Consider the following 26,333-nt stretch of genomic DNA (forward strand, 5'->3'; position numbering starts at 1 on the left):
TTACCTGAGCCATATAAACCTTTTTTCCCCATTTACAAAAATTTGACCTAACAATCATAGATCATTGTAAAGTGATCGATCGATCAATCATGAATAATGGGCTATATTTTTTTAAGAAATGACTTATGTATTAGGAGTCATCAGTCAATTAAAAATCCGTCGCTCCCCCTTTTTTCAATCATTGCAAAACCCAATATACAAAAATTCAAATAGTTTACAATCACTAAAAATGTCAGAGACTTTTTGGAATTATCACTTTCTACCCTTTTTAGATGTCATGTTTTGTTTTAAAATCCAAACATGAGTTTTCACTCTCCCTTTTTTCTCGTAAACACAACGATAAGGCAAATAGATCACAACAAAATGAAAATTTTAGAGTTTATGTCTGAAAAAAAAAATATAAAGGAAGAAAATATATTCACACACTACAAACGAACACCAAAAATTTGTTTTCACCAGTACAATGCCTAATAGCTTGGAATTTGATAAGAAAAAAATTTCTAATTGATCCGAACATGTTTTGAATATGGATATGTAGGCATGAAATATGTTGAAGATGCAAATGACTTAAGGATCCAAGACTTTTAAGTAGAACAACAAATGCTCATTACATTCTCATGTGAACTTTCGGTGGGATATTTACCCAAGCCAAATCAGCCATTTTTTTCCCATTTACAAAAACTTGAACTAAATTTCATAGATCATTGTAAAGTGATGGATCAATCAATTGTGAGTAATGGGCAATAGTTTTTTAAGATATGACTTATGTATTAGGAGTCAACACTCAGTTAAAAATCCATCGCCCCCCTTTTTCCTATGATTGCAAAACCTAATATATAAAAACTAAAAGAGTTTACAATCCCTAAAAATTACAAAAAAAATTTGGAATTATCTATTTTTGCGTTTGTGCATTTCCATTTTAGATGTTAAGTTTTGTTTTAAAATCCAAATTTTAGTTTTCACACTCTTTTTTCTCACAAATTAAAATATAAGGCAAATAGATCACAACAAAATGAAAATTTTAGAGTTTATGTATGCAAAAAATAAAAAACAATAATAAATCTAAGTAAAGAAGAATTTATTCGCACACCACAAATGAACACAAAGTATTGTTATCCACAAGTACAACCCCTAATAGCTTGGAATTTTATAAAAAAAAATATTTCTAATTGATCCTAACTTTTTTTAAATAAGGATATGCAAGCATGGAAGATGCTAATGATGCAAATGACCTAAGGATCGAAGACATTTAAGGAGAACAACAAATGCTCATTAAATTCTCAAGTGAACATGCGATTGGATATTTATGCAAGCCAAACTAGCCAATTTTTTCCCATTTAAAAAAAGCAGACCTAACAATCATAGATCATTGTAAAGTTATTGATCGATCAATCATGAGTAATGAGCTATATTTTTTTTAAGAAATGACTTGTGGATTAAGATTCAAAAATCAGTTAAATCCTCTACCCCCTTTTTCGATGATTGAAAACATAATATATAAAAACTAAAAGAGTTTACAAACCCTAAAAATTAAAAAGACTTTTTGGAATTATCTCTCTCTGCATTTTTGAAATTCCATTTTAGATGTCAAGTTTTGTTCTAAAATCCAAACTTGAGTTTTTAATCTCCCTTTTTTCTCGAAAACAAAAAGATAAGGCAAATAGATCACAACAAAATGAAAATTTTAGAGTTTATGTATGAAAAAAATTAAAATCTATACTAAATGTTTGTAAAGAAAATTTATTTACATATCACAAATGAACACCAAAGTTTTGTTATCGATGTTTGGGAAATTCCAGTAGCACAACCCCTAATATCATGGAATTTTATAAGAAAAAGATTTTTAATTGATCCTAACAAGTTTTAAATATGGATATGCATGCATGAAACATGTTACAGATGCAAATGATCTAAGGATTCAAGATTTTTAAGTAAAACAACAAATGCACAATACATTCTTAAGTGAACGTGTGATGGGAAATTTACTCGACCCAAATAAGGCAATTTTTGCCCAACTACAAAAAGCTGACCTAACAGTCATAGATCATTGTAAAGTGATCAATCGATCAATCATGAGTAACGGGCTATATTTTTTTAAAGAAATGACAAATGTATTAGGAATCAACACTCAGTTAAAAATTTGTCGTCCCCACTTTTTTCGATGATTGCAAACCTTAATATATAAAAACTAAAAGAGTTTACCATCCCTAAAAAATATTGAGACTTTTTGGAATTATCTCTCTATGCCTTTGTGCAATTCCATTTTAGATGTCAAGTGTTGTTTTAAAATCCAAACTTGAGTTTCACTCTTTCTTTTTTCTCGTAAATAAAAAAAAGATAAGGCAAATAGATCACAACAAAATGAAAATTTTAGAGTTTATATATGCAAAAAAAATTAAAAACAATAATAAATGTAAGTAATGAAAATTTATTCACAAAACGCAAATGAATACATAAGTTCTGTTATCCTTGTTTGTGAAATTCCATTAGTACAACCCCTAATAGCTTGGAATTTTATAAGAAAGAGATTTCTATTTGATCTTAACATGTTTTAATTGTGGATATGCATGCATGAAACAACTTGTAGATTCTAATGACCAAAGGATCCAATACTTTTAAGGAGAACAACAAATGCTCATTAAATTCTCAAGTGAACGTGCGGTGGGATATTTACTCGACCCAAACAAGCTATTTTTTTTCCATTGGCAAAAACCTAACCTAACAATTATAGATCATTGTAAAGTTATTGATTGACCAGTCATGAGTAACAAGCTATATTTTTTGTTAGAAATGACTTGTGGATTCAGATTCAACACTAAGTTAAATCCCCAACTCCCCACGATTTCCGATGTTTTCAAAACCTAATATATAAAAAACAAAAAATTTTAAAATCCCGAAAAATTATAGAGACTTTTTGGAATTATCTCTCTCTGCGTTTGTGCATTTTTATTTTAGATGTTAAGTTTTGTTTTAAAATCCAAACTTGAGTTTTCACTCTCCTTTTTTTCAGGTAAACAAAAAGATAAGGAAAATAGATCTCAACAAAATGAGAATTTTAGAGTTTATGTATGCAAAAAACTAAAAACAATAATAAATTTAAGTAAAGGAAAAATTATTCACAGACCACAAATGAACACCAAAGTGTTGTTATCCATGTTTGGGAAATTTCACTAGTACAACCTCTAATAGCTTGGAATTTTATAAGAAAGATTTCTAATTGATTCTAAAATGTTTTAAATATGGATATGCAAGAATGAAACATTTTGAAGATGCAAATGACCTAAGGATCTAAGCCTTTTAAGGAGAACAAAAATGCTCATTAAATTCTCAAGTAAACGTGCAATGGGATATTTACTCGACCCAAACAAACCATTTTTTCCCATTTACAAAATGCTGACCTAAAAATTATAGATTATTGTAAAGTGATTGATCGATCAATCATGTGTAACGAGCTATATTTTTTTTTTAAATGACTTGTGGATTTGTTGCTACCACTCAGTTAATTCCCTTGATCCCCCCTTTTTGTGATGTTTGTAAAACCTAATATATAAAAATTAAAAGAGTTTACAATCCGTAAAAGTTACTAAGATTTTTTGGAATTATCTCTCTCTGCATTTCTCCATTTCCATTTAAGATGGTAAGTTTTTTTCTAAAATCCAAACTTGAGTTTTCACTCTCCCTTTTTTCTCGTAAACAAAAAGATAAGGCAAATAGATCACAACAAAATGAAAATTTTAGAGTTTATGTATGCCAAAAATTAAAAAAATAATAATAAATGTAAGTAAAGAAAATTTATTCACGCACTAGCAATGAACACCAAAGTTTTGTTGTCCATGTTTGGGAAATTCCACTAGTACAACCATTAATAGCTTGAAATTTTATAAGAAAGAGATTTCTAATTGATCCTAGCATGTTTTAAATATGGATATGCATGCATGAAAATTTTTGAAGATGCAAATGACCTAAGGATCCAAGAATTTAAGTAGAACAATAAATTCTTATTAAATTCTCAAGTGAATGTGCGGTGGGATATTTACTCGAGCCAAATAAGCCATTTTTTTTCCATTTACAAAAAGCTGACATAACAAACATAGATCATTGTAAAGTGATTGATTGATCTATCATGTGTAACAAGCTATATTGTTTTAAGAAATGAACACCAAAGTTTTGCTTCCCATTTAAGAAAAGCTGACCTATATTTACCTCCCCCCCCCCCCCCCCCCCCACCCCATTTTTTCGATTATTGCAAAACCTAATATATAAAAACAAATGAGGTTACAATACCTAAAAATTACAGAGACTTTTTGGAATTTGCTCTCTTTGCATTTGTGTAATTCCTTTTTATATGTCAAGTTTTGTTTTAAAATCCAAACTTGAGTTTTCACTCTCCCCTTTTTTCTCATAAGCAAAAAGATAAGGCAAATAGATCACAACGAAATGAAAATTTTAGAGCTTTTTTCTAAAATCCAAACTTGAGTTTCACTCTCCCTTTTTTCTTGTAAACAAAAAGATAAGGCAAATAGATCACAAAAAAATAAAAATTTTAGAGTTTATGTATGCCAAAAACTAAAAAAAATAATAAATGTAAGTAAAGAAAATTTATTCACGTACTAGAAATGAACACCAAAGTTTTGTTGTCCATGTTTGGGAAATTCCACTAGTACAACCATTAATAGCTTGAAATTTTATAAGAAAGAGATTTCTAATTGATCCTAGCATGTTTTAAATATGGATATGCATGCATGAAACATTTTGAAGATGCAAATGACCTAAGGATCCAAGAATTTAAGTAGAACAATAAATTCTTATTAAATTCTCAAGTGAATGTGCGGTGGGATATTTACATGAGCCAAATAAGTCATTTTTTTCCATTTACAAAAAGCTGACCTAACAAACAAAGATCATTGTAAAGTGATTGATTGATCTATCATGTGTAACAAGCTATATTGTTTTAAGAAATGAACACCAAAGTTTTGTTTCCCATTTAAGAAAAGTTGACCTATATTTACCTTCCCCCCCCCCCCCCCCCCTCCCCCCCCACCCCATTTTTTCGATTATTGCAAAACCTAATATATAAAAACAAATGAGGTTACAATACCTAAAAATTACAGAGACTTTTTGGAATTTTCTCTCTCTACATTTGTGTAATTCCTTTTTAGATGTCAAGTTTTGTTTTAAAATCCAAACTTGAGTTTTCACTCTCCCCTTTTTTCTCGTAAGCAAAAAGATAAGGCAAAAAGATCACAACAAATGAAAATTTTAGAGTTTTTTTCTAAAATCCAAACTTGAGTTTTCACTCTCCCTTTTTTCTCGTAAACAAAAAGATCAGGCAAATAGATCACAACAAAATGAAAATTTTAAAGTTTATGTATGCCAAAAATTAAAAAAATAATAATAAATGTAAGTAAAGAAAATTTATTCACGCACTAGAAATGAACACCAAAGTTTTGTTGTCCATGTTTGGGAAATTCCACTAGTACAACCATTAATAGCTTGAAATTTTATAAGAAAGAGATTTCTAATTGATCCTAGCATGTTTTAAATATGGATATGCATGCATGAAGCAATTTGAAGATGCAAATGATCTAAGGATCCAAGAATTTAAGTAGAACAATAAATTCTTATTAAATTCTCAAATGAATGTGCGGTGGGATATTTACACGAGCCAAATAAGCCATTTTTTTCTATTTTAAAAAAGTTGACCTAACAAACAAAGATCATTGTAAAGTGATTGATTGATCTATCATTTGTAACAAGCTATATTGTTTTAAGAAAGGAACACCAAAGTTTTGTTTCCCATTTAAGAAAAGCTTACCTAAATTTAACTCCCCCCCACACCCCATTTTTTCGATTATTGCAAAACCTAATATATACAAACAAATGAGGTTACAATACCTAAAATTTACAGAGACTTTTTGGAATTTGCTCTCTCTGCATTTGTGTAATTCCTTTTTATATGTCAAGTTTTGTTTTAAAATCCAAACTTGAGTTTTCACTCTCCCTTTTTTTCTCGTAAGCAAAAAGATAAGGCAAATAGATCAAAACCAAATGAAAATTTTAGATTTTATGCATGCAAAAAATTCAAAAAAATAACACATGTAAGTGAAGAAAATTTATTCACTTACCACAAATGAACACCAAAATTTTGTAATCCATGTTTGGGAAATTCTATTAGTACAACCCCTAATAACATAGAATTTTATAAGAAAGAAATTTCTATTGATCCTAACATGTTTTAAATATGGATATGCATGCATGAAACATGTTGAAGATGTAAATGACCTAAGGATCCAAGACTTTTAAGTAGAACAACAAATGCTTATTAAATTCTCAAGTGAACGTGCGGAGGGATATTGCCCTGAGCCAAACAAGCCATTTTTCCCATTTACAAAAAGTTGACCTAATAATCATAGATTATTGTAAAGTTATAGATCGATCAATCATGAGTAACGAGCTATATTTTTGTGAGAAAGGACTTGTGGATTAGAGTCAACACTCAATAAAATCCCCTGATCCCCCCTTTTTTTGGTATTTGCAAAACCTAATATATAAAAACTAAAAGAGTTTACAAACCATAAAAATTACAGAGGCTTTTTGGAATTATCTCTTTTTGCGTTTGTTTATTTCCATTTTAGATGTTAAGTTTTGTTTTAAAATCCAAACTTGAGTTTTCACTCTCCCTATTTTTCTCATAAACTAAAAGATAAGGCAAATTGATCACAACAAAATGAAAATTTTAGAGTTTATGTATGCAAAAAATTTAAAAAAATTAATAAATATGTACAGAAAAATTTATTCTCACATGAAAAATTAACACAAAAGTATTGTTATCCATGTTTGGGAAATTCCACTATTACAACCCCTTGTAGCATGGAATTTTATAAGAAAGAGATTTTTAATTGATCCTAACATGTTTTAAATATGGACATACATGCATGAAACTAGTTGATGATGTTAATGACCTAAGGATCCAAGACTTTTAAGGACAACAACAAATGCTCATTAAATTCTCAAGTTAACGTTAGATGGGATATTTACCCAACCTAAACAAGCCATTTTTTTCCCATTTACAAAAACCTGACCTAACAATCATTCATCATTGTAAAGTGATCAATCGATCAATCATGAGTAACGGGCTATAGTTTTTTTAAGAAATAACTTATGTATTAGGAGCCAACACTTAGTTAAAAATCAGTCGCCCCCACTTTTTTCAATGATCGCAAAACTTAATATATAAAAACTAAAAGAATTTACAATCCCTAAAACTTATAGAGACTTTCCTTTTTCCCGTAAATAAAAAGATAAGGCAAATAGATCACAAAAAAATGAAATTTTTAGAGTTTATGTATGCAAATAATAATAATAATAATAAATGTAAGTGAAGTAAATTTATTCACACACCACAAATGAACACCAAAGTATTGTCATCGTGTTTTGGAAATTCACTAGTACAACCCCTAATAACTTGAAGATGAAATAATGACCTAAGGATCCATGCCTAGGGAAATTTCTCATTGATCCTAACTTTTTTTAAAATGGATATGCAAGCATGAAACATGTTGAAGATCCAAATGACCTAAGGATCCACGCCTTTTAAGGAAAACAACAAATGCTCATTAAATTCTCAATTGAACATGCGGTGGGATATTTACCCTACCCAAACAAGCCATTTTTTCCCATTTGCAAAAAGTTGACCTAACAATTCTATATCATTTTAAAGTGATTGATCGATCAATCATTAGTAACGAGCTATATTTTTGTAAGAAATGACTTGAAATTATCTATTTCTGCATTTGTACATTTCCATTTTAGATGTTAAGTTTTGTTTTAAAATCCAAACTTGAGTTTTCACTCTCCCTTTATTCACGTAAACTAAAAGACAAGGCAAATAGATCACAACAAAATGAAAATTTTAGAGTTTATGTATGCAAAAAATTAAAAACAATAATAAGTTTAAGTAAAGAATTTTTGTCGCACACCACAAATGAATTGTTATCTAAGTTTGAGAAATTCCACTAGTACAACACCTAATAGCTTGGAATTTTATAAGAAAGAGATTTCTAATTGATCCTAACATTTTTTAAATATGGATATGAAAGCATGAAACATGTTGAAGATGCAAATAACCTAAGGATCCAAGCCTTTTAAGGAGAACAAAAAATAGTCATTAAATTCTCAAGTGAACGTGCACAAGGTTATTTACCCACTCCAAACAAGCCATTTTTTTTCCATTGACAAAAAGCTGACCTAACAATTATAGATCATTGTAAAGTGATTGATCGATCAATCATGAGTAACGAGCTATTTTTTGTAAGAAATGACTTGTGGATTTGGAGTTGCCACTCAGTTAAATCCTTTGCTCCCGCCTTTGTTTGATGTTTGTAAAATGTAATATATAAAAACTAAAACAATTTACAATCCCTAAAAATTATGGAGACTTCTTGAAATTATCTCTATCTGCATTTTTGCATTTCCATTTTAGGTGTAGAGTTTTTTTTAAAAATTTAAACTTGAGCTTTCACACTCCCTTTTTTCTCGTAATAATAAAGATAAGGCAAATAGATCACAATGAAATGAAAATTTTAGTGTTTATGTATGCAAAAAAATATAATAATAAGACATGAGGAAAAGAAAATTATTTACAGACCATAAATGAACACCAAAGTTTTGTTATCCATGTTTGGGAAATTCCACTAGTACAACCCCTAATAGCTCGGAATTTTATAGGAAAGAGATTTCTAATTGATCCTAACATGTGTTAAATATGGATATGCATGCATGAAACAAGTTGAAGATGTGTTGAGGACTTAGTATCTTACCGAGTCACCCAAAGGAGAAGCTCTGAGTCACTGAGTTAAATGCTTTATTTCCATGTTGTTTAAAATTCATTTTTTATGCATTATTTAAGGTTAAGTGCCACAAGGGCAGAATTGTAAAAATAAACCCTAAAACTATGTTGGCGTCAACCCTTCTTAGAGGGGAAGGAGAACCAGAAAAGGCAAGTCATGAATTAGGTTAAATAGGGTTTGGAGTTCTCCTTGACGAACTCTAGGGTTGGGAGGTCTCCTTGACGAGCTCCAAGTCTAGGTTCCCTCTTGAATTTGAGTTTTCTTCCTTCTCTCTTTGATTTCTATTTTACCTTGCTCTTCGTCGAAAACAAGGGGGCCTTCTTTTCCCTTTTCTGAGCTCAACCAGAGGCTTTAGCCTCTCATCCGTCCACAACAGCAAGAGAAGGTATTTCTCTCTCTTTATGAGCAAAGGTAGACGCTTTCCTGCCCCTATAACAAGAGCAGCCAAATTCAGAGGTTCTTCAGCCTCAAAGTTAGCAAGCAGCAAGGTTAGGGACTCCTAACCTCTGATCCGAGGGCTGTCCAAGTTAAAGGCTTTTCAGCCCCTAACCCAAACAGCAGCAGGGAAGTTTCTAACCCCTCTCAGCCATGAGCAGCAAGGGGCCTTTCCCCTCCTGTCCGAGCACCAACAAGGGCTCCCTGCCCCTTACCGAGAATAATAGTCTAGGTGCAAAAAGGAGGTTACTTTCTTCCTATCTGAAAGCAGCAACTCTCTCTCTCTCTCTCAACTCTAGATTTACCAATCCTATGCTGAGTTACTCGATCCATGAACAGGGACAATAACAACGTGGTATCAAATCAGGATAACATGGGGAATACATCCAGCAAAGAAGAACTGTGAATCATAATCAGAGAGATGCAAGATGCACATGCTGAACAATGGGAGAGACTGGACAGTTATGGGTCGCAGCTGGAACAACTTCTTGGAATTAGCTTGCAACTCCATCGACTCACTAGCTTGATGTTTGATAGTAGGGTAGAGAGACACTACCGCACGTTGAAGGGGGGAGAATAATTCGCATAGCTGAAGGGAGGAGCAATTTGCTGGGTGCACCGCTTTCCATGCACTGCACGGTGGAGGAACAATACCCTGGTATACAAAATTGGAGTTTCCTACATTTACTGGGTTAGTCGATCCCTTAATTTTGTTGCATAGATGTGAGATTTTTTTTTTCAAATCAAGGGACTGCTGAGTTTGACAAGGTAGGACTAGCCGCCTTCCACATGCTAGAGGAGGCACAACTCTGGTTTCATCAAGAGGAACTATAAAGATTAGTGCTGGATTGGGAAGAATGTAAAGATTTATGCACAATTAGATTTGGCTCTCCCGCCCATAGCAACCCTTAGGAGATTTGGTGTTGTTGCAGCAAACCGCGTCTGTTGAATTGTATCAAAAATAGTTCAAGAAAAATTAGCTCGAGCTGGCCGAGTGGTACGAGTCGACCTGCAGGTCAACTTATTTATAGTAGACCTCAATGAATCTCTCCGATTAGAGGTTAAACTTCACTCACCTTCTGATTTTGCTCGGGACATGAATTTAGCTAGAGCAATGAGACAAAGGCTACGACTTCAACATCGAAGACCAATTTGGTAAGGGGATCGGAACACTTCCATGCAGTGGCAAGGGAGGCAAAGTACATCCCCTTAGGGCGCACATCCAGCATTAACTCTGCCCTGAAATAATCCGATAACTACTCTAACAATCGATACATGCCCTAGTAATCCACCAGATCAGTGCAACAGAAAATTAACAAGTTTGGAGATGGCGGAAAGGAGGTCCAAGAACCTGTTTTACAATTGTGATGAACCATACAGGGCAGGCCACCATTGTAAATAGTTATTCTGGCAAGAACTAGAGGAAGCCAATGAAACAAACTACAGTGATGGTCCTATTGAGGAAGACCCACCAAAAATCTCTTTGAATGCCAATACTGGGCAGAAATCTGCCAAAACTATGCAAGTCAGAGCTCGAGTCATGGACCAGGAACTCATAGGACTCGTGGATTCCAGAAGCACACATAATTTTCTCAGTTTAACAGCTGCTCAACATCTTTGACTACAGATCTACCCACACCCAACAACCACGGTTTTAGTGGCCAATGGGGAGAAAGTCCTAGCTATGGGATCAGCAAAGTGGTAAAGTTTTCAATTGGTACGACTTTATTTCATACAGGATTTTTTGTCATACCTTTGGCAGGATTTGATATGGTATTGGGCATCAAATGGTTACAAACTTTGGGACCCATCTTGTGGGACTTATATGATTTAACTATGACCTTTGCAATGGACGAACGCCAAGTGCTATTACAGGGCAGTCATGTGGACAATCCCCACCAACTTCATACCATTCACACACAGGACCATGTTATGGGCATTACACCCAACCCAGGGTGTTATGGGACACCCTAAGGCCCTGGTGATCTTGGGCTAAGGTTTAAGTACTTATGTCTTCCGCTCCTAACATGCCGGTCTTTTGGGTAGTATTGGCTAGGTGCTTAACATTTGGTATCAGAGCCAACCCTCGGTCGCGGGTTCGATTCCCCATGAAGGTGTGCTTGCGAAAGGAGCTACCACACGGAAGGGGCGACAGGTATTAACTCCTAGTGTACCACCGTGGAAGAGTGGGCAACCGTGGATGAGTGGGCAGCCATGAGTGGGCTGCCGTGGGCGTCAGCCTGCGAAGGGGGGGTGTGATGTTATGGGCGTTACACCCAACCCTGGGTGTTATGGGACACCTTGAGGGGGCCATTGGGTGTTATGGGACACCTAGTGGCCCTGGTGGTCCTGGGCTAAAGGTTGAGTACCTATGTCTTCCATTCCTAACAGGCCGGTCTTTTGGGTAGTATTGGCTAGGTGCTTAACTGACCAACTAGACAGCACTATGGAAAAACTCCTCGACAAGTTCTTGGACCTCTTCCATGAGCCTTCAGGATTGCCTCCCTTGAGGCACTGTGACCATAGAATCTATTTAAAACCAGGTCCCGATGTCGTCATGGTTCGGCCATATTGGTATGCTAACCTACAGAAGGATGAAATCGAATAGTAGTGCCAGGCCATGTTGCAATAGGGCCTTATTCGCAGGAGTCGCTTCCCCTTCTCTTTACCAGTCTAGCTCGTGAAGAAACATGATGGCACATGGTGATTTTGTGTCGATTACAGGGAATTAAATGCCCAAACTATGAAAGATAAGTTCTCTATACCGGTCGTGGCAGAGCTTTTGGATGAATTACATAGTTCACTGGTATTTACCAAATTGGACTTGCACTCAAGATATTATCAGTTCGCATGCACTCATCCGACATTGAGAAGACGGCCTTCCGCACACATCATGACCATTTTGTGTTTGTGGTGATGTTGTTTGGGCTATCAAACGCCCCCTCAACTTTTCAGGTGTTGATGAATGAGGTATTCCGCAACTATCTATGAAAAATTGTGCTTGTTTTTTTTATGATATACTCATATACAGCAAGTTCGGGGAACAACATCTAGCTGATTTGAGGGTAGAATTTGAATTATTACGAGTCCACCAGCTCTATCTGAAAAAATCTAAATGTTCTTTTGCAAAGTCACATGTCACATATCTCGGCCGTATTATATCCAATGCAGGGGTTACTGTTGATCCCGAGAAGATTCAAGCAATTAACGATTGGCAACAACCTCATAATAGATCCGCTTTGTAAGGATTTTTGGGCATAGCAGGATACTACCACAAATTCATCCAAAATTATGGGCCCTTGGCAGCACCATTGACAAGCCTCCTCAAGAAAAATTCTTTTATTTGGAATGATGAAGCCACACAGTCCTTCCAGGCTCTCAAACTAGCTCTCGTCACCACACCTGTACTACAACTTCCCAATTTTGGGGACTTATATGTGGACGAGTGCGACGCATCCGATGGGGGCATTGGAGTCGTCTTACAACAACACTCCCACCCCATTGCATATTTCAACAGGCAATTGGCAGAACATCATCACAAATTGGCCGCGTATGAACGGGAATTAATCGAGTTGGCCAAGGTTGTCCAACACTGGCGTCCTAACTTATGGGGTCATACATTTCTCATCCACATAGATCATTACAGCCTTAAATTCTTACTTGAACAACGACTCACTTCTTGTCCACAGCAGCACTGCATCAGTAAGTTGATGGAATTTTATTTTTCGGTAGAGTACAGCTATGGGAGATAAAACAAGGTAGTGATGCCTTGTCCCGGTGTTTGGAGAACCAACAACTCATCTATGCTATTAGCCAGCCTCGTTTCCTCATATTAGACTTGGTTTAGGAGACACATGCCACTCTCCCTGCCCTATAGGAGCTGTACCAAAAAATTACCGAAGGGAAAATGGATTCTCAGTGGTCCATACAGGATTCACTTATTTTCTACAAAATGCGGATTATACACAACACACTTTCGAGTTGGTTGCAGCTTTACTCTTTGCCTACTGTGACATCACACATGAAAGCATCCAAAAAACATTACATCACGTTTGGGCAGATTTCTATTGGTAGGCCATAAAGACCACCATTGCAAGTTATGTCACAGCCTACCAGGTATGTCAATGCAACAAGGTCGAACACTTAAGTCCAATAGGTCTTCTTCAACCTCTCGAGTTACCTACCCAATTTTTGGCCGATATTTCCATGGACTTCGTCTATGGTCTTCCCCCAACATCCGACAAATCAGTATTATTTGTGGTGGTCGATCGGTTCTCCAAGTATGCACATTTTATTCCTATGGCACACCCATATACAACTTCCCGAGTGGCACATACCTTCCATGAGCAAATTGTTCGCTTGCTTGGCATTCCAGAATTCATTGTCAGTGATCGGGACGTGGTCTTTACCAACACTTTCTGACGGGAACATTTTTGACTGAGTGGCACGAAGCTAAAATTTTTATCCTCATATCATCCTCGGACATATGGCCAAATAGAGGTGGTTAACCGCACCATAGAGATGTATCAACGGTGCCTTGTGGGCGATCGTCCAAAAACTTGGGTTCAGTGGCTACCGTGGGCGGGGTATTGTTACAACACTTCCTTCTACTCCGCCTTGTAATCCACTCCATTCCGGGTTCTATATGGCAGAGATCCTCCTAGGCTTATCTCTTATACTCCAGGTTCCACCCACGTGGAAGCCATTGATCAGGCACTCATGGACCGCAACAAGATACTGTTGATTTTCAGGACTCAGTGAATTTACCTCATGGAGAAAAAGGGAAAGAAACCTATTGGGAGAAAACTAGAGGAAGAAGGGTTATGGAATAATTTCTAACCCTCCCCCTGAAGTTGTACTTATTGATTTATGAAGCTACTAAATTACAATAATACCCCTAAACTTAGGGTTTAGAGTTTACGATTTTAGCCCTGGAACTTTAACTTAATTACATCAATGCCATCTCTATGAGATGACCCTTTATTTACCATCTTAGATCATTGTATGTGGGCCTATAGGCCTTCTCCTTGATTTGTGGGCCTTGAGCCCGTCTTCTATATCTCTTGGATACATGGGTCTTTCTTGGTCTTATGGGCTTGGGCCCATCTTCTCATACACTTGGATATGTGGGCCTTCCTTGGTCATGTGGGCTTGGGCCATATCTTTCAACACTCCCCCTCAAGCTGGGGGTGGGAGAACAACAAGAACTCTTGGCTTGCTGCAAATGATGTATAAAATCTTTGTATAAATGGGCACATATTCCAATATGCCTTCATCTTCCAACACTCCCCCTTATGTTGGTGCTCTCGTTCATAAGGCCCAGTCAGTGAGAGTAAATCACTCCTAGCCGCTAAGACATTGCTTCATACTCCAATCTTAACTCATGCTGGATGTAGGGCACACTCCGTCTTCTGTAGGTAGTGTGTCCATTGGCATTGATCTTTAGTGTCCACCTCCACCACCGAGTCCCTTAACAAGACAAATACTCTCAAGAGGTAGAGTAATATATGACATTAATGGGGGGAAGTAAAATAAATGTAATAATAAATTCCTCTGTCATGGACTTCCTACCACAAATATTTTTGATATTTTTGACGGGGATGAATTTCCTCCATCATGGACTTCCAACCAAAAATATTTTTGATATTTATGACGGGGATGAAGTTCATCTGTCATGGATTCCCAACCACAAATAATTTTGATATTTGTTGACGGGGATGAAGTTCCTCCGTTGTTGACTCCCAAGCACAAGTAATTTTGATATTTTTGACAGGGATGAAGTTCCTCCATCATGGACTCCCAACCACAAATAATTTTGATATTTTTTATGGAAACAAATAAATAATGGTATGAGGCTACCTCTTCTTCAATAATAATGTTTCGTAAAAAGAGACACAATAGAAGCAGCTGAAATGGGCTCGAGCCCATTTAACACAACCCAAAATAATCCTAATAAATTGACCCATGAAATAATCCAATGCATATATTTGTTCTAAATAATAAGCTGACCAAGGAATAATATGTCAATGCTTCAAAAATAATAATCCAGCCAGAGAAAAAATTACCGAGTTGCTCCAAAACATGTAGAAAACTTGGGCATGTATACCGAGGCAGAAAATAAGTGGCCCGATTTAGGTTGACCCAAATCGTAGTTGACCCAGTCTGTGTTGACCCAGACCGAGTTGGTTCAAGTTGACTCGGTCTAGCTGGTACAGAAGCAGTGCCCTTGGGTCGGCTGGGAACTCGATCTTGTCCAAGTTCGGCTGGTCCGGGCACCAGGGCACTGATTATTTCATGTTTCCTTACGTAGGAAAGATGAAATATTTCAACAATGCATCTTCTTCCCCCTCTTGGCACCGAGGTTGTTCAGTTCAAAATTATTCTTTTGGATTCTGGATTGTCTGAAAGTAAAAGAAAAAGGGAAAGAAGTATCATCTTCCTCACAGCGATGATCCCGGCTTCCAAACAAAGCGGAACAACAACGGGAAACTCTTTGGAATAGACTAGCCGACAGAGACGAGAGAAGCTTCCAAAAACGCAACAATGCGGGAAACAGCCAGTGCCTTCGTTCTCCGTGAGCCAGCGGAGAGATAATGAATACGAAAACGGAAACTTTCGAAATAGGAAATTTTCGAATTCTGTTGTTCACCAACAAAGTCGCAGACACTTCTGGTGCTCGGAGCCAACTTCCTAGCAGCCTTAGTAGCGAGCTACTTCCGGTGGTCGGATGCTACTTCAGGAATGATGTACCAATTGCCTACCAGAGAAGTTGTATGAGCTGGATTTCCTACTAATGAAGAAAGAGAAATCCCGTCATGACTTCTCTATAAAGGCTAGAAAAGAGCTTCCCAGAAATTTTTTTGGGCAATGGTTTTCATGAAGAACAAGACAGTGATCATTGCCTTCACAAACAAGGCTTACGCGGAACAAGATATGTTGTTGCACTTATGCTCCTTGTAATTGCTATCTTCTCATTATACTTATGGAAGCTATATCAGCTTTCTCATTCTCAAGCGAAGGGATGACAATGACTAATCCCAGAGGCGGACAGTCTACCAATCAACAACAATGGGAAGAAATTTGTAGACTACTAGTGTGAAGGAGGAGGATCCGATGAATTGGATCAGAGCAAGAAGAGTTGTTTGGATCACAAGTTATCAGAGGAGATGGAGATCCACATAACAAAGAATTACAAGGGGAAATACGATTTAATCAAAGGAAGCAAAAAAATAGTGCACGAATATTAAGAGAGAAAAGAAAAAAAATTCTAATAACGGACGAGAATGAACTTTGAAAACCCATAGTCGGAGTCCCTAAAAATCAAAGCTCTGATACCATGTTGATTTTTAGAAATCCATGAATTTAGCTCATGGAGAAAAAGGGAAAGAAACCCATTGGGAGAAAATCGGAGGAAGAAGTGTTATGGAATTGATTCCTATCCCTCACCCTGAAACTCTATTTATAAATTTATGAAACTAATGTATTACAATAATACCCCTGAACTTAGTGTTTAGGGTTTTAACCCTAGAACTTTAACTTAATTACATCAATGCAATCTCTATGAGATGACCCTCTATTGACCATCCTATCATCATTATATGTGGGCCTATGGGCCTTCTCCTTGATCTGTTGGCCTTGAGCCCCGTCTTCTATATCTCTTGAATACATGGGTCTTCCTTGGTCTTATGGGCTCGGGCCATCTTCTAATACAGTTGGATATGTGGGCCTTCCTTGGTCATGAGGGCTTGGGCCCTATCTTCCAACAGATACTTCAGAATATTACAGATGCCTACGAGCACAGGTTCGTATGAAAGATTTATACGACAAGGGGCACAGAGACGTCTCGTACGAAGTGGGGGACTACGTTTGGCTACATCTCCAACCATACCGACAACACTCCATTGCAGGAACATCACGCCATAAACTCTCACCAAAGTATTTTGGCCCTTTCCCCATTATTCGATGTGTGGGACTAGTGGCCTATCAGCTGCAACTTCCATCCATAGCCAAGTTGCACGATGTGTTTCATGTCTCCCTACTGAAACCATGTCAGGGCTCACCCTCCACAACCACACCATTCCTTCCTCCATTGGACAACGAACGTGTCATCCTTACACCAGCCGTGGTGTTACGAGCCAAATCTGTTAATGATCCATGGGAAATTCTTGTCCAATGGATAGACACCGAACCCGACACCGCTACATGGGAACAGTTGGACAATTTCAAACAGGTCTACCCAACTTACAAGCTTGAGGACAAGATCTTTCTCCAAGGGGCCAAATGTTGAGGCCTCAATAGCTAACCGAGTCACCCAAAGGAGGCGCACTGAGTCACTGAGTTAATTTCTTTATTTCCATATTTTTTTAAATTCATTTTTATGCGTTATTTAAGTTAAAGTCCCACAAGGGCAGAATTGTAAAAGTAAACCCTAAAACTATGTTGGCGTCAACCCTACTTAGAGGGGAAGGAAAATGAGAAAACGTAAGTCTTGAATTAGGTTAAACTGGGTTTGGAGTTCTCCTTGATGAGCTCTAGGGTTGGGAGGTATCCTTGACGACCTTCAGGTCTAGGTTCCCTCTTGAATCTGAGTTTTCTTCCTTCTCTCTTTGATTTCTATTTTACCATGCTCTTCATCGAAAACAAGAAGGGAATTTGTTTCCCTCTTCCGAGCTGAATTAGAGGCTTCAGCCTCTCATTCATCCACAACAGCTAGAGAAGGTATTTCTCTCTCTTTCCAAGCAAAGGTAGAAGCTTTCGATCCCCTATAATGAGATCAGCCAAATTCAGAGGTTCTTCAGCCTCAAAGCCAGCAAGCAGCAAGGTTAGGGACTCCTAACCTCAGATTCGAGGGCTGTCCAAGTTAGAGGCTTTTCAGCCCCTAACAGAAACAGCAGCAGCTCAGCCGTGAGCAGCAAGGTGTCTTTCCCCTCCTGTCCGAGCAGCAGCAAGGGCTCCTTGCCCCTTACATAGAACAATAGTCTAGCTGCAAAAAGGTGGCTGCTTTCCTCCTATTCGAGAGCAGCAGCTCTCTCTCACAACACTGGATTTACCAATCCCACGCCGAGTTACTCGATCCATAACCAGGGACCACAACAAGATGCTAATGACCTAAGGATCCAAGACTTTTAAGAAAAACAACAAATGCTTATTAAATTCTCAAGTGAACGTGCGGTGGTATATCTAACCGAGCCAAACAAACCATTTTTTCCATTTACAAAAAGTTGACCTAACAATTATAGATCATTATAAAGTAATTGATCGATCAATCATGAGTAATGAGCTATATTTTTGTAAGAAATGACTTGTGGATTAGGTCAACAATCTGTTAAATCACCTACACCTTTTTTCTAATGATATCAAAACCCATTATACAAAAACTAAAAGAGTTTACAATCCCTAAAAATTACAAGAACTTTTTGGAATTATCTCTCTTGGCATTTATACATTTCCATTTTAGATATTAAGTTTTTTTTAAATCCAAACATTATTTTTTGCTCTCCCTTTTTTCTCGTAAACTAAAAGAAAAGGCAAATAGACCACAACAAAATGAAATTTTTAGAGTTTATGTATGCAAAAAAATAAAAAAAATAATAAATGTAAGTAAAGAAAATTTTTGTACATACCACAAATGAATACCAAATTATTGTTATCCATGTTTGGGAAATTCCATTAGTACAAGCCCTAATAGCTTGGAATTTGTTGATTTTCAGGACTCCATGAATTTAGCTCATGGAGAAAAAGGGAGAGAAACCCATTGGGAGAAATTGGAGGAAGAAGGGTTATGGACTTGATGATTCCTTACCCTCCCCCTGAAGCTCTATTTATAGATTTATAAAACTATTATATTACAATAATACCCTTGAACTTAGGGTTTAGGGTTTAGGGTTTAAGGTTTTAACCTTGGAACTTTAGCTTAATTACATCACTGCCATCTCTATGAGATGACCATTTATTTACCATCCTGACATCAATGTATGTGGGCCTATGAGCCTTCTCCTTGATCTATGGGCCTTGAGCCCATCTTCTTATCTTAGATCCATGGGTCTTCCTTGGTCTTATGGGCTTGGGCCCATCTTCTAATACACTTGGTCGTGTGGGCTTGGGCCCTGTCTTCCAACACTCCCTCTCAAGCTGGGGGTGAGAGAACAACATGAACTCCCAGCTTATTGCAAATGATGTATAAAATATTTCTTGTATAATGTCTTCATCTTCCAATACTCCCCCTCACGCTAGTGCTTTCGTTCATGAGGCCCAACTGGTATAAAATCAGTGAGACTAAAATCACTCCTAGCCGCTAAGACATTACTCTGAAGTGTCCACCTCCACCACCGTGTCCCTCCACAGAACGACGACTCTAAAGTGGTAGAGTAATATATGATATGAATGGGGGGTGGTAACATAAATATAACAATAAGTTCCTTTGTCATGGACTTCTAACCACAAAAATTTGATATTTTTTTACGGGGATGAAGTTCCTCCGTCATGGACTTCCAACCACAAAAATTTGATATTTTTTTACGGGGATGAAGTTCCTCCGTCATGGACTTCCAACCACAAAAATTTGATATTTTTTACGGCGATGAAGTTCCTCCGTCATGGACTCCCAACCACAAATAAATTTGATATTTTTGATGGGGTTGACAATAAATATAATAATAAGTTCATCCGTCACGGACTCTCAACCAAAAAAAAATTGATATTTTTGACTGGGTTGACAATAAATATAATAATAAGTTTCTCCGTCATTGACTCCCAACCACAACCAACCACAAATAAATTTGATATTTTTTACGGGGTTGACAATAAATATAAAAATAAGTTTTTCCGTCATTGACTCCCAACCATAATTAAATTTGATATTTTTTACGGGGTTAACAATAAATATAATAATAAGTTCCTCCGTCATGGACTCCCAACAAAAAAAAATTGATATTTTTTATGGGGTTGACAATAAATAATGGTATGAGGCTACCTCTTCTTCAATAATATTGTCTCATCAAAAGAGACATAATAGCAGCTTAAATGGGCTTGGCTTGGGCCTACTTAACATGACCCAAAATAATCCTTGTAAAATAACCCATAAAATAGTCCAATATACATATCTAGACCAAATAATATGCTGACCAAGGAATAATTTGTCAATTCTTCAAAAATAATAATCCAGCCAGAGAAGAAAATTTGCCGAGTCACGCCAAAATCTTGGGCATGTTTACCGAGGCAGAAATTAATTGTGGCCCAAGTCAGGTAGACCTAGACCTGAGTTGACCCGGACCGGGTTGACTCAGTCGGGAACAGAACAGCAGTTTGCTGGGTTAACTCGGCGCTGGTTTGACTCAGGCACGCTAAGTTGACTCGGGCGAGTCTGGGCCTTAGCAGAACAAAAGCGGGTTCGGATTTAATAAGCTCTTCCAAACTTAGGAAGAATTAAATTTGGCGACGGTGCTTTCTTCCCCAACCAAACAGCGGAAAACCAGAGAACCATATCTTCGAGAGGAAATTTTCTGAATAAAACCCAGAGAGATCTTGAAGGCGAGACGAAAAACAGAAACTCTCTGAAATAAGAGACATCATCGGAAATCAAGTAGAACGTTGAAGGTAAGATTTTGACGATGACAACTTCCAAAAACAACAACGCAAAATAACTTTCTGAAGATAGGTAGCAATGATCTTTCTAACAGCAGTAACGAGAAAATTTTCAGTAGCAGTACATCTTCTTTCCGAACACCGACACTGTAATGGATTCTCGGAGGAAACAGAGCTCGGAAACGGCAACCCAGTGCTAGCACTCGGGAAGCTTGGCAGTCGTCTCCCACCTCCAGAATGGAGAAAAAAAAGATATCTTAGATTGTAAACCTCAACAGAGCAACGCTCAACGACTTCCTCGCCGTGAGAAGGTTTCGTCTTCGACACCGTTTTTCAGCCCGCACGCCGGTCTGCCGGTGTTCGACCCGCTGCCAATATGGACTCACTGATGGGAAGCAATGTTGGGGAAGGCTAATTAATTCTTTTGGCGACGACAGTGGGAGCAAACTCCAGCCTCCGATCGACTGTCGTGCCGGGCTCACACTGTTAAGCCAAGTCAACTCGGTTCAACTCAAATTCGGAAAAAAGTATGCAAAGAGAGAGAGAGCATATAGGCATGGTGGATGATATGATTTAATAAAAAAGATGAAAGCAAAAAAACTAGTGCACGAGACTAACAAAGAAAAGAGAAAAAAAAATCTAATCCTAAACGGAAGAGAATGAAACCTGAAAAACCATAGTCGGAGTCTGATACCATGTTGATTTTCACGACTCCATGAATTTAGCTCATGGAGAAAAAGGGAAAGAAACCCATTGGGAGAAAATTGGTGGAAGAAGGGTTATGGACTTGATGATTCCTTACCCTCCCCCTGAAGTTCTATCTATAGATTTATGAAACTACTATATTGCAATAATACCCTGAACTTAGGGTTTAGGGTTTAGGGTTTTAACCCTAGAACTTTAGCTTAATTACATCACTGCCATTAGGGGTGGCATCGAGCCGAGCCGAGCCCGAACCTGCCTATGTTCGAGCCGAGCTTGATTTAAATATTTCGAGCCGAGCTTCGAGCCGAGCCTCGTCTCGAGCCTAAAATTGTTATCGAGCTCGAGCCCAAAAATCTTAACCGAGCTCGAGCCGAGCTTCGAGCCGAACTCGAGCCTCTACATACATTTAAAAATTTTCAAAAAATATATATCAAATTAATTATATATAAAATTATACATATATTTTACATAAAATTGGACATAACCTCTACAAAAAATTAAGCATAACCTATATAAATAATACATGTATAAGATTGAGGCATAACCTCTTCTTAAAATTGAATATAATCTATGTATATAATACCTGTATAAAATTCAGCATAACCTCTTCTTAAAATTGAATATAATCTATGTATATAATACCTGTATAAAATTCGGCATGACCTCTACTTAAAATTGGACATAATCAATGTACATAATACCTGCATAAACACTCCATAAATACTCCATAAACACTCCATAAACACTCCATAAATACTCCATAAACACTCCATAAAATTATCTATACATTCCATAAACACTTCATAAAATAGTCTAAACACTTCATACACTGCATAATATTATAAATAAACTTCATACAATAATCAAACACAACAAACTTAAATAAAATATCACTATCAATTTACAATCACCCAAATAAAAACTATAAATCCATTATAAAATTACAAACTATAATTGTTTCTCTTAATGCTAGAAAATAATATACATCCCTGCATGAGCAAAATCTCCACCTACGACAAAAACAAAAAAATAAAATTAGTTATTGTCAGATAAAAAAATACTCTTCCATTACTAGTTACTTAATGTCGTTAAAAATATTAAAATTACCATGATGAGAGAAACATGACAAATCATGTAGCTGATAGCATTATCTCTACACTCTTCTTCTCAGGCTGTAATCATAAAACAAAATTTTAATAAATAAAACTAAAAAATATACTAAAAAATATCATAATAAAGAATTGATCAAAGAAATTCACCTTTTGATTTTTCTTTACACCGTGAAGAACCCGAATCCAATCACTGCCACAAATCAAAGCTTGAACTGTACTTGGTGCCAAGGAAAAACGATATGAGTCTATTACTCTACCACCAGCACTAAATGTAGACTCTGAAGCTACTGTGGATATGGGAATTACAAGGATGTCTGCTGCCATCTTAGATAATACTCGAAATTTCACTTGATTCACTTTCCACCATTCTAAAACATCAAAATCATATTGTGAAGTTTCCTCACAACTATATACACCTTCTTCAAGATAAATTTCCAATTCTGACCTTGGTAAATTAACTGCATCCTTTTGTTTCATATAACTCATCAACTTTGACCAACCTGAACTTGATGAAGGCCTACGACTTGTGGAAACACCCATAGAGCTACTAGTACTTGAAACAATCTCTTCATTTCTAATATCCACATTATATATGGATACATATTCATCGTAGATCTCATATAAGGTGTGTCGAACTAAATTTATATTCATTGTAGCTTCCTCCATAGAATATATCACTGGAAAACACATTTCGATCAACTTTAATTTGACCCTTGGATCCAAAACTGAAGCAACAGCCATCAATAAATTGCATTCACCCCAATACTTCTCAAATTTCTCTTTCATTCTACTAACCATTGTCCTAATGAAAACATTTTCATTTGTAGAATGAAAATCCAGAACTTCTTTTACCCTATATACCTCACTAAGGTACAAATTAGAAGTAGGGTAGTCACTCCCAGAAATTATATTTGTAACTGCATTAAAAACTTCTAAAATCTCACACACCATGTCAACTTTTTCCCATTCATCAAAACTTGGCAAACAATCATATGTTGGTTCTCTAACTTTAAATCTAGAGAATGCATCTTTGAATTTTAATGCAGAAGACAACATATCATAAGTAGAGTTCCAACGAGTTGGACAATCAATAACCAACCTCTTTTCACCAAGTTCTAATTGTTGTACAATTTCAGAAAAAGTGCGAAGTCTAGCCTCAGACAGATTTATGAATTTGACACTTTCACGCACATTATCAATGATATCTTTAATCTGAACAAGACCATCTTGGACTAATAAATTCAAAATATGAGCACAACAACGCACATGAAACAACTTTCCACCACACACCAAATTTTTTTTCCTTGAAAAATCTTGTTTCAAAACTCTGATACAAACATCATTATATGCAGCATTATCAACTGAAATACTAAAAACTTTATTTTCAATCTCCCACTCTTTCAAACACTTGTAAATAGCATCTGCTATATCAACGCCACGACGAGGAGGAGGAACATGCACAAAACTCAAGACTCGTTTTTGCAGCTTCCAATTACTGTCAATAAAATGCCCAGTAATAACCATGTATTCAATTTTTTGATTTTGAGACTTCCAAAGATCCGTGGTAAGACTAATCTTGTTAATCTCTTTTAACAAAATTTTCAATTTCTTTTTCTCTGCCTCATACACCTCCATACACTCCTTCTTAATAGTCTTCCGGGATATTTTCTCATAATTCATATTTGCCATCTTCATTACAAAATTAAATCCCTCCTCTTCTACTATCATGAATGGATGCTCATGCATAAGAATCCAATGAGCAATGACTACTCTCATTTTAGCTTGATCATAATTTCCTCCAAAATCCATAAAAGGAAGTCCAAATGGACTCTGATCAACATTAGACCCCGCTCCCACTGGTTGAAAGTTTAAGGTTTTTTGTTTTCTCATTGCCACTTTTCTACTAGTGCAACGTTTCAAATGTCGATTCATATGTGTGGTCACTCCACTACTAATAACACTCAAATTGATTTTACAATGAACACACTGAGCCTTTTTTGTACCATTAAGTGATACTTCTTTGAATTCCAACCACACATGAGACTTTTTTTGTCTTTTGGAGGTATGAGTAGAATCACCTTCATCCTCATTTATAGTAATTTCATCTGGGCCCACTTCTATGACAGAGGGTAGTGACTCTGGTGGAGTTGAGTCACTATTTATAGTTACACTAGAACTAGTGTTAATTATTGATGTCAATTGAGGAGGTGTTGACATTCTTACTTCTACAAAAAAACAAAATTACAAATTAAAAACATAAAGAAAAGAAAGTTATCCGAACAACAAAGATCCTACACATAATTTAAGATACTTGTTTATTCTTAGAGGAAGGTACGTGACATTGTGACAATTGGGAACGACCCTTGTCTTTCAATGCAGCGGGGTCTCTTTGAGCCAGTAGCCCTGCACCCAATAGTTTCCAGTCCAATATACCGATCCTTTTTTTATATATAAATTTAAAAACTTCTAAGATAAGGAAATAAGCACACCAACATTCTCTTCTAATATTCTGATGAAATTCAACCTCAATACCAAGAAATTAATGATAAAAATGAAAAAAAATGAAATTCAACCTCAATACCCCACTATACCAAGAACAACAGTGGATATAAGTTCAATGAGAATTAAGAAAGAAGGACAAAAACTAACTTTTTTTATTCTTTTTTATAATAAAGAGAAGTTGGATGCAATTAAGAAAGCTCCTGATTCCATTAACTATAATAGAGTATTATTGAACAGAATATGTTATTAACACTCAAAATCATGAAATAAAATTTCATTGCTAAAATATATCAAGTAACAATTTGAATACCATTGCTGTTTATTGCTGAAATATATGATAAACATACAAAATTTTATAAGAGGCCAGACACCTAAAAATAAGAAGGCAAAAAAGAAACAAGATCCCACAACATAAAAATATTTGAAAGTCTAGAATAATAACTTCATTTATGAAGAACAATGGAATTTGAGCAAAAAAATCATTGACAACCAACCAACTATTTTCCAAACATTATAGCAATTGAGCTTAGTAAGTCATTCTGAGATATACAAAAACATAACAAATGACAAAGTGGGGGATTTTTCTCCCCCACCCTTCCTTTCCTTCTTGAATGTTAGCTCAGTATGAAGTTTCCTGGCTCTCAGCCAGCTAGAATGCAATTGATGGCACACTCAAGCAAAAAAATAAATTAAGAGAATAAAATAGGTCAACCTTATACAATCTGTATAAAATGATCTTTCTTACATTCTATCCTTAAATCAAGAACTCACCATTTCAAAAAATCAAACAGTATCAACACTCAAAATCATGAAATAAAATTCATACCAGTTTTCTTACAATGATTTCTTCCCGAGTGTATTTGAACTGTCAGCTGGAAATATCGGAAAAAAAAAAAAAACAGAGCTGAGTTTGCTTACAGAGTGTGCAGTTCGGATATCCAAAAAAACTTTCCAATAATGAAGCACTGCTAAGAAACGAAGCTCAGAAACGAAGCCGAGAAACGAAGCTGAGAAACGAAGAGAGAGTTAGAGATTTTTTAGGTTAGCTCGGCGACGAAAAAAAAATAGAAAGATTAAATAAAAATCTTACCTCCTTCCGTCGGACCGTCGATTTCGTCTCGTCGGCGAAGAAAAGCTTGGATGAAGA

The 26,333-nt window shown here is 36.3% G+C and overlaps 1 protein-coding gene across 1 annotated transcript; it reads left to right on the plus strand.

Annotated features, from left to right (window-relative positions):
* Positions 1-16,950: 16,950 nt before the first annotated feature.
* LOC137965263 (uncharacterized) lies at positions 16,951-17,571 on the plus strand. Its single transcript, XM_068811601.1, has 2 exons — positions 16,951-16,954; positions 17,051-17,571. The coding sequence occupies exons 1-2, from the start codon at positions 16,951-16,953 to the stop codon at positions 17,569-17,571; spliced, it is 525 nt and encodes a 174-aa protein (XP_068667702.1).
* Positions 17,572-26,333: the final 8,762 nt, after the last annotated feature.

Source organism: Aristolochia californica, unplaced genomic scaffold (assembly GCF_029961685.1).
Source record: "Aristolochia californica isolate CCGP_79_NKW_82.1479 unplaced genomic scaffold, dmAriCali1.0.hap1 SCAF_5, whole genome shotgun sequence".
Classification (NCBI taxonomy): domain Eukaryota; kingdom Viridiplantae; phylum Streptophyta; class Magnoliopsida; order Piperales; family Aristolochiaceae; genus Aristolochia; species Aristolochia californica.